Here is a 10,569-nt window from a genome sequence, read left to right as displayed (position 1 = left end):
TTGTTTTAGTTTTATGACCTGGAATGCCCCATTGCCTTGATTTACTTGTACAAGCAATCTCTTCAGGTACATACTCAAGTAAATTTAAAGAATATTCTGCAAGTTCAAATAATAAAGCCATCACGTGATTACAATAACCACTATTTCCAGCAGGGCACGAGCAATATGCTTTTCTAACAGAGCTAGTAAATCTGCTAATATAAACTTTTAAATCACGAACTTCATTTTTCATGCTTGCTTTGCATTTTGCTTTTACTACGATACACGTTAGGTTATATGAAGTGTAAATGCTATCAGATGATATATATCGTTCAGATTTAAATCTTTTACCTCTTTCAAATGTTTTTTTTATTGCAATACTTTTGTTTTTAGCTTTTTTTTTTCTGTAGTTTTCTATTTCTTTAATAGTGAGTAGTGGCAAGTATTTTAAACTTTTACACCATGCTAAAGTTTCATCTGCAGATTTAAAGTTATGTAAAATATTTCTATTTCTATTTATTTCTAAAACAATTGGTATTTCAGTTAAATAATTTTGTAAATCTATCAGAACATGTTCTACTTAAGAGTTCATTTTTTTAACAATTATTTCGATATTTACGTTTTATCATTGCCTGATGTCATTAAATCATTACGTCATTGGAATGCGGGATACGTCTATTACCAATGATATTTAAAATTATGCTTGCATTTTTCGGCTTTTAAACTAGACATAAGGGGTGTTCAAAAATTTTTTATTACAAAACGAAAATCACAAGAAACCCAATATGGAGCAAATATGAAAAAAAACGATTACAAAAAAAAAAGTTCTAAAAATATTGACATTTACCTTGTGCTCAAGCAGCTAAAAACCCCGGAAAATGCGCTAAATATTTTCTGAAAACAAAATTTCTTATGTGATAATGACCCAAATTTTTTTTAGATTGTTATGTATTACGGTTTTTTCATAAATGTTGTTTAAGTTAAAAAAAAAGATTTAGGAAAAAAATAACTATGGGCAAATACGCAATAAAGTTTTATTTTTTTGACTAAATTTTGCGAAACTTTATTTTATTTTAAACAACAAATACGAAAAAACCAGAATACACAATAATCTAAAAAAGAAATTGGACCATTATAATCACATTAGCATTTTTTTTTTTTTTTTACAAAATATTGAGATTTACCTTGCGCTCAAAGTCAAATAATTTGGGGACAATTTTCTTCATTTTTTGGGGGCATTATTCGAGGTGTTTTGCCGCTAAATTTATTTATTTTAAAAAAAAAAGTTTTACTGTTGTGCTAATGTGATTTCAATAATTATTTAATTGGATAAATGTTTTTTTTTTTTTTTATCGATTCTATTCCTTTAAAGATGTAGATTTTATTTTTATATTTTAAAGATTCTCTGCATCTAAGATTGCAAAAACGCATTAATCTCCATAAGGTGGCAGAGGCGCTCGGGGATCAATTAAAACGAATGCCAATGCATGCAAAACGCGCAGTAATCAATGCATGCAAAACGCGCAATAATAGGCATACCTAGTCGGGCACCAAAAAAGGCTAGTATTACACCTGAATCTATTGGTAATGATAATTCTGACAGTAACGCCTTTGATGATATTTGCAACGATGATAGTTCGATTACCAAAGACAGTAGTTAAAGTTCTGACAGTAACGCCTTTGATGATATTTGCAACGATGATAGTTCGATTACCAAGACAGTAGTTAAAGGCAAAATGTACACAGATTATATTATTACTATGTTAATTATTTTTTTCGTTATAATAAACTTCTGAATTAAATGCTTTTTTCTAATCGTCATCAATAATTTTTATATGAAATATATATGAGGAGGAGGGTAATCAGGTGGATCGATACCCCTTTATTTGCATATTCTCTTTATTTCAAACAACTTTTAAATGCAAAATTAAGAAAAAAATTATATTTACTATTATAATCTGCCTTTTTTCTAAAAAATTTCACGTTACGGGTCCGTATATATATATATAACCTATATATATATACACAACATATAAACGACTTATTATTAATGTTAATTACAATATTGTAAATCTAATTACGTTATAACTTTTAATATAAATAAAACGTTTTTAAATTTTTTTTATTCAATCAGCGTAACACTTCTTTTGTTTTTATTATCCTACAAGCAAAAACGTGTATATAATGTCAATTTTTTAACCGTTAACGAGATTTATATTACATTACGGTAAGATTTTTGGTACTATCAAATATGATAAGGATATATTTAGTACTTAGGATTTGTTTTAAGTTTATTTGTGATATACATTGTGTGATATGTATCAGTCTACTCCTTACTCCCTGGACGATGGTATACTCTTATTAGGCTATTTTATAATAGGCTATAAGAGTAAATTGCAGCATTAACGTAGGCCAATAACTAGCTTTTTATTCGCATACTAGATAACAATTAAATATCGCTAATTTGAAAGTCGCCGCAGGTGATCACGATCACGTCTTATTAGGTCAAAATGTTACGTATTAATACGTTACATCTCGGATACGTAATAATTATATTTTTTCACGTAACGTTACGTATCATTACGTAAAATCTTACGTCTCGGTTACGTAAAAATAACGGACATTTTGCACGTAACGAATCCCGTTTACGTTACAATACGTAATGTAACCTGAAAATGTTATAGGGGCTGTATGTATATCAAAACTTGCCTTATCCCCCCTAAGAATGGCAGTTTCCAGACGTCAAGGATGCTCAATGTCGGAATAAATATTTGAAAAGAGAGACCAACTTTAAGCGTTTCGCGTTGCAAATACTGTTACAGTAGAATAAAAAAACGACTTAATTTTATCATTGATTTAAAAAATCATTTGATGCGGATATTGTCCTTTCCTTAGAGTGAAGAGAGATTTCATGTATTTAGTTAACAATGGAACGGGTTTGATAAGAGGCAATAACGCTTCGTCGACTTCTTTTTGACTAGATTTACGTTCCTCGCTTGGCTTGAAACCCTAAACAAAGACACAACCGTTTAATAGAATACTTTCAACTTTACTAATACAAGTATGCTAACATTATTTATTGATATTTACTCTGAACAATTGAAACAATATACTTAAAACAAATATTTGATACATTTTTTTTTATAAAAATTACTACAGTATAATGATTTTGTCACAACTTTTTTGCATAAATAATTTAATAAGCCATCTATATTTTTTGCATTAATTGTTAACAGCAATAGATTTTGGCACATTAAAAATCAATAATGCAAAAATAAGTGGTTATTCATACCTAGGGGTGAGCAAATCCGGATACCCGGTCCGATTTGTTGAAATTCGAATCCGATTTTTATCGGACAGGATATCCGGTTTTGCTCACACCTATTCGTACCATTTTAATAACATAATTGGTCGACTAATAGTCACTTATCACTGATTTAAGTACAAGAACAATAGAGTAACTGAGGAAAATGTTTGAACTATATTTGTTTGCATATTTAAAAAAATTTAATCAAAATAGGCTATTTTTTCATAATGATAAGCCTTCACAATAAGTTTAGCAGCTTAAGGCAATTCTAAAAACATGTGACTATGACTAAGTAATTTATTTTAATTTATCACACCATATTAGGTCATTTGGTGTAAAATTAATTTACTATAAACTAGCTTTACTTCAAATAAGTATTTAGTAATACTAGTATAGCAAACTGAGACACAGCCAGAGCGCTACTAGATTTTGGATCATTAAAGGTTTATTTAATTTAAAAATTTAATCATTTATGAACAAGGATAATACTACTACTACAAAACAGATGGAGTTAATATTTAAAAGTTGTTGTTGTAAATGCGATTCTCACTATTTTATTTTACCAGATCTGTATAATTTACTAAAATGAGATTGTTTTGTTTAATAAGTATTGAAATAGTTTAAAAAGATCAATTTAAGAAAAATTATACCATTTCATACCAAACTATACCAATAAACCATACTTTTAACATTTATAGAATAAAGGATTTTCCTAAACAATTTGCCCAATTACAATTACTGAAGTTAATTTACTAAAATTTGAGTAACGCATAAAACTAATGTTTAAAATAGCAAAATGATATTTATTATACTACTATACCATTAAATTTATAACCAAGACTCCTTTTTCCATAGAAAAAGCCAGTTCAAAAGTCAAACTAGAACAAAAATTGTGTAGGTTTATCTGAGTTGTAGCAAAAAATTTTTTATTTTGAAAGTCGTAAATTATTTTTTGACTTTGTGAAAACTTGAAATGTTTTAGAATAATTAAAATAATAAAATAAAAAGGGGGAGGGATCCATTACAAATTTAATACATCCTATAAAATAATAAACAAATCAAAAATTACCTCTGCTGATTCATCAAACATACTTTCTTTTGATCTAGCAACCTTCTTTTTTTGACGTTTAAAAAAATCATCAGTTAGCTGCTTGGAAAGTTTAACTTTAGATATATCTATTTTAGTCTTGGTAGCAAGAACGTATGATTGTGGAACACGGCGAAGAGGCACTCCATTAATAGTAAATGGACCTAATAAAAAAAATAAAACACTTTCTAGAAACTGTGTGATCCTCACAGTAATTATAGAACCACATAACTTAAAACATGTTTGAAAGGTGACTGACAAATATGGCTAATAAAAAAACCAATTTGCTAATTAACCGCAGTTTTATTTAGCATAATTTTAGAACGTATCTAATAAATAAATACACTTTCTGATTATGCACATTTAAGTTTAAATTATACATACACACATATAGGTTTTTAATATTTCCTTGCAACTTTGATAAACATTTATACAAACTTGACAATACTTGATAAGTAGGTAATGGCAAGTGATCTGTTTAACTTATTAGATATATCGTTATAATGGTAAGTTAAGGTTAAGTTTTTGTCTAGTTTCATACCAGAAGCAGATCAAAATCAAGTTAAATGGAAAATTTTTTTTACATAACTTAATTTTGATCTGATTTAATTTGTGACGACTTTGCACATAGCCCGTGTATCACATGTCATAAGATTATTTAAAAATTTTTAGAAACAGCTAATGTTATTACATGTCATTAAAATATTTCATACTAACTGCTATATTTTTTGTTACATATATATTTAATTGGTTTTGTTTTTTTTCCAAAATTTTAAATTTACCTTATTGTTCTAAAATCAACTGAAAATTCTATACAACTTAATGCTGTTGTTGCCTTAGTATACAAAGGCAACAGCACCATCAACACAATGAACATCAGGTGAATTGATTTATAAAATTTGTCTTTAATCTCTTATACTTTTATTTTAGACTTGCCTACCATAGCTTTTTTATATTGTAGAAACAATTAAACCTATATATCAGTGATGTGTGCCTTTATTAACACCCTACAAATAATATTTCGGACAAATTTTAATTGCATTTAATTATGTAATTTATTTTATGCACGCTAAGAACCTTTATATTTATTTGAAAGAGGATTTTATAATCTATTTAAATTTAATTTAATTAAGTTAAAAATATTATTTAAATATTCAAAATAAAATGATCAAAGTAAAGGGCTGCGAAAAATTTATGGAAATTTTTTCCCAAAAAAAATCAAGAAAAAGGTGAAGCGTTTGTTGCTAAGTACTTTATGGAATGGGGTTTACCCAGATCAACTGCTTATGATTAAATCATAAAATTGGAGAATGGATCTCTAAAAAGTTGGAAGTGGTCAAATTGCTAAGCTAGCTACTAAAGAAAATATTCCAAAGATTGCTGCATTTTTTGAAAATAAGTCAGGGCGCTCCCAAAAGAAAGTAGCTCAAGTTTATAACTGTAGTCAAATTCGAAATTCCCAAGTATTAAAAACAATGACTAACATTCGAACTTTCAAAAAAACAAATCGTCCAGATCGTAGCCATCAGCAGAAGAAAGCTATGCGTCCTAAATGTCGTGAATTGTTAGAAAATTACAAAAACTTGGATTTGGCTATGGATGATCAAAGCTATTTTACCTTAAACAATAGCACATAATATAGGTTTTATGCCACTGATACTTCTTAATGTTCTGATCAAGTAAGATACAATTTGTGTAAAAAGTATGAGGACAAGCTCTTAGTTTCTTGTTGCATCAGCCCCCGTGGAATAAGCCTTCTTTATATTCATCACACTAAGCAGGCAATCAACCAGTACACTTATAAAGAGATACTAGAAAAAACTTCCTCTAGTATCAGAATATTATAAAAAAAAGACAATGAGTTTATCTTTTTGCCTGATCTATCTCGACCACGTTGCATCAAGTTGGTCATTGACTTTATAGAATTGAAAAAAATCAATGTTGTAACCAAAGATATAAACCCAGCTTCATTCCAGACAAGACTAATTGAAAACTTTTTGGGTGATTTAAAATGGCTAGTGTACAAGAATAATTGAAGAGCTGAAAATTTGGAAAAATTGGCGTGGTCTTGAAATGGAGGCAAAGACTTCACCTCTATTTGTTGTTGAAGCAGTTCTCTTAAAAGAATAAATGGGAGGCGAGAAAGTGGTGAGAAAATAATTAACTACATTTTTGTTGTCTGTTAATCTACTTATTGCAAATGTACTTTAATGTTATTTGAATATATATTTTTTGTTATGTATTTAAACAGAAATTGTAAATATAAATAAATTTGTTTTAGTACAGGGGTTCTTAAGTGCCACACAAAGCGATGTTTATTTTGCAAATAAATATTAGAAGTTTAGAGTTTAAACTTTGAAATTAAACTTAAAAATTATTGAGACAAAAGAATATGTTACTTTGGTATAATACTTTTGATCAATTGATTAATAACTTCTTGAACCGGCATAGAGTTTTCTATGATAAAAATATATGGTTTGAATAATAAATGTATGTGCTTAAGAAAGTTTTTTTTTTAAACATTTCAGCTTACACAACCAAATTAAATTTACCTTTTTATAATATGTATATAAAACTTTACAGCTAAACCTATGTGGCATAATTGTACAATAAAATAAAAACATTAGGCATAAATGCTTAACTGTAGATTTTTGAAAAAATGAAATTAGTAATTTAAAGAATAATACCACTTCTACTTTATAATTAAAAACATTAAGTTGTAGAAGTTAAATTACTTAAATAATATACTTTATAATTATAGACATTAAATTAGGACTTATAGATATGACATTAAAGTTTATATTTCAAGACATTAAACCAGGGTTTCTCAACCTGGGGGTCAAGACCCATAAGGGGGTCATTTGGCTTTACTATAGGGGATAATAAAGCTTTTCTAGGGGGGTCATGAATGTATTCCATTTTAGCCATAAGGGGTCATTTACTTCTTGCATTTGATATAATTTTTTAAATATGCAGTAGTTCAAAATAATATTATTACAAAAAATAAAATTAGTGTTGAATTTAAGATTGTGAAAACCAGATTAACCAGTAACAAAAAGCTATGCATAACATGACGGCAAACAACAGCAAATCAACTATAGCAACACACTATCACACTACCCAAATATAAAAATAAAATTAATAATTCTTTTTTAAATTGAAAATCAATACTTTTAAAGTTTTTAAGGGAAAATATATTAAATATTTGCTAGGGGGGGGGGGGGGGGGTTACTGTTTTGTGTTAAATCTTAAAGGTATTATTGAACTAAAAAAGGTTGAGCACCCCTGCATTAGGCTAATACAACTAATAATTACTGGAACATTACTTTTGACTCATTACTTGTATTGACATTAACAATTAAATGCAAAAAGGAAAACTAAGTACATAACATAACATTTGATTTTAAGTTAAGAAAACTTTTTTGTATAAACTTAACCTATTAACTGAAAAAGTAACCAGACTAGTAATTAGAATAATTTAATGAACTGACACTCCTCAAAGTAATTCTTAATCTAAAGGCAAGACTTTAAAATAAATCGTATTTTATTGTTTACAAAAATATTATTATTATATAAGTAGAGACCATATAAAAAATAAGCACCCAGACATGTGGCGTGTAATAAACTTACCATGATACATATTAAAAGAGTTAGAAAAATTAATAATATTCAATGAGAATTATTCTTTAACAAATTGTAAGACTTTAATTAAGTTATTATTGCAAAAAACAAGTAGTTACACAAAATATTAAACTTTTTTATAATGTATATATAAACTAACACAAGAATTTACAACATTAAAATACAATGCATTAAAAAGGAATTGTAAATTTAATAAATTTATGAAGCAATTTGGGTTTAATTAAAATCATGGCAATGCTGATTGCATTATTATTAAAAACAAGATAATTTACTAAAATAGCAGAATTAGAAATAGAAAGACAAACTCACGTTATAGCATCAGCATAAAAAAATGACTTATACAATTGGGTTTTCATTATTATTTAAAGGATTTTACTATTTACAGCTTAATGCTTTTAATACTAATAAATTTATTTAGATCAAACAGTCTTTCCAAATTTAAAATATAACGAAATGAAATGCCATTTATTTTAATAACAATTCACATTTTATTCCACTAAGTTGAAATATGAACATTTGACTTATTAACAATTCTTTATTAAATATAACACACTTTTAATTGTGGGATTTAGTCAGGATTAAAATATGGTTGGACCTAATCTGACAAGTTATGGTAAAACAATTTGTAATTTAAGTCAAACTTTTGCAAGTCGACTTTTCTGTTTATTATGGAAGTTAAATGAAATTAAATTACATACACATAAATTTTTAAACTTAGAAACACAAACATTGCTTTTATAATACTAAAGTTCTGCAACTATTGAGATGATTTACTTAAGCACATTTATTCACAGATAAAAAGAATATAAAATTTAAAACATTGAGTCTGTGATAAGCAAAACATACCAGTAACTAGAAGAAGTCCTGAGGTTGGAAGCTGCTTAAGAAATACTACTCTCTAAATAAGAAAATAAAAAAACACTTAGAATAACTCTCTAAATAAGAAAATAAAAAAACACTTAGAATTACTGCCAAATTAGAAGCAAAACAACTAAACAAAAAGTACACAAGGCATTTTAAAGTGGAAGACATGAACTCAAATAAAAAGCATAGCATAACAACATAAAAACAAACACACAAAAAAATACCTTAAACCCTTATAACACTTTATTTGCTAGATAAACTTTTGTAAACTTTACTGATTAGGTATTTAATTTTTTTCTTTCCTTTAACATTATAATACTTTAAATTAGCAAATTTAAAAATTTAGGAATATTCAAGATTTAATTTTAATAAGACTGCCTATTCTAGCTCTTTTACATATGCATGTTTAAACTTAATTTATATTCTTTAAAAATTCTTCATATATCCTATCAAAATTTAACTAATAATAGAAACTAACTTTGCTAGCACCTAGTAATTGGTTAATACTTGACATGAAGTTTAATAAAATCCAATTAACTTTAATTTTAAAGGCTTAGAATTAAATATATAAAAAAGTTTTCAGATGTATTTTTTTTTAAATACTACCTTAAATTTGTTGTACTTTTTTATAGGAAATAATTTGTAGATACTCTTCTATATAAACGACCTTTCAGAATAGACAATTAAAATTGACAAAACAAGATTCATATATTTTACAATATACAAATTTAGTTTGATATATTTTATACCTATTTACTTTTTCAATTATTCTTATACACTTATCATATCACTTATTCAAAATTTGTTCAGGTAAAAATATATAAAAACTGATGCTATAAATTCAAATATCATACATACTTTGAATTATATTCGCTGACATTTTTTTTTTACTATATATTTACACAGGATACTCTAAAAATAATTTTATACATTTATTATACATAACAATAATTGAGTTATTGGTTTAATAGTTTTTTATAATTTTTTTACTTATTTTGGCTTTTAAAATTTAATCGCAAAACACTAACCTTTCCTTTATGGCGCCCAGCTAGCAAAATAACAACGGTTCCTGGAGTTAAACTTGATCGTAACTTTGGAGGTTTTGGATGTTTTCTGTGTTTTAATGGTCTTTTGACATCATCCACAGGATAAAATCGGGGTTGTTTAACAAGTGGCAATGTACGCTGACTTCCATTTTTTTCTCCACCGATTTTCTTTATTTTGGGTAATGCTGGATCAGCTTTTTTGGCTTTAACTGGAACCCTTTTTTTCTTATATAATGCTCGTTTTCTAAACACAGCACTTCTACTTAAACGACTGATTCCTCCGGGAAGTAAGGAATTTCGAGATGAGTGAGGCTTTGCCATCTATAAGGAATAAAAATTCTTCCAATCATTCCTAAATTATTAACCACTAACCAATATTTATGACTTTTCTTTTTACCCATTATTTGTTTAATGAGTTTGTTATCATAATAAAATGTATAAATAATAACTAAATACAACTAAATACGCATATAACATATAAACACATTTGAAATCATATATAGTGATCAAAATAACTCAATAGGATTTAACAAACGTACATCAGTCGTTAAATTTGGCCACTAAAAAGGCATTTACGGCGCAATCTTGGATTCAAAGAGAGACCAGCTATATTACTTCAGATAAACCGAGAACCGAAAAACCGC

The 10,569-nt window shown here is 27.2% G+C and overlaps 1 protein-coding gene across 1 annotated transcript; it reads right to left on the bottom strand.

Moving 5' to 3' along the window:
* Positions 1 to 2,822: 2,822 nt before the first annotated feature.
* Positions 2,823 to 10,569, bottom strand: LOC100203639 (large ribosomal subunit protein eL6). Its single transcript, XM_065807215.1, has 5 exons — positions 10,465 to 10,569; positions 9,908 to 10,246; positions 8,862 to 8,913; positions 4,356 to 4,537; positions 2,823 to 2,988 (listed from the first exon to the last, which is right to left on the bottom strand). Exons 2-5 carry the CDS (start codon positions 10,244 to 10,246, stop codon positions 2,836 to 2,838), a joined length of 726 nt encoding a protein of 241 aa, XP_065663287.1. The 5' UTR covers positions 10,465 to 10,569; the 3' UTR covers positions 2,823 to 2,835.

The sequence above is a fragment of the Hydra vulgaris genome, chromosome 10 (genome assembly GCF_038396675.1).
Source record: "Hydra vulgaris chromosome 10, alternate assembly HydraT2T_AEP".
Taxonomy (NCBI): domain Eukaryota; kingdom Metazoa; phylum Cnidaria; class Hydrozoa; order Anthoathecata; family Hydridae; genus Hydra; species Hydra vulgaris.
This window is presented reverse-complemented; position numbering and strand designations above follow the sequence as displayed.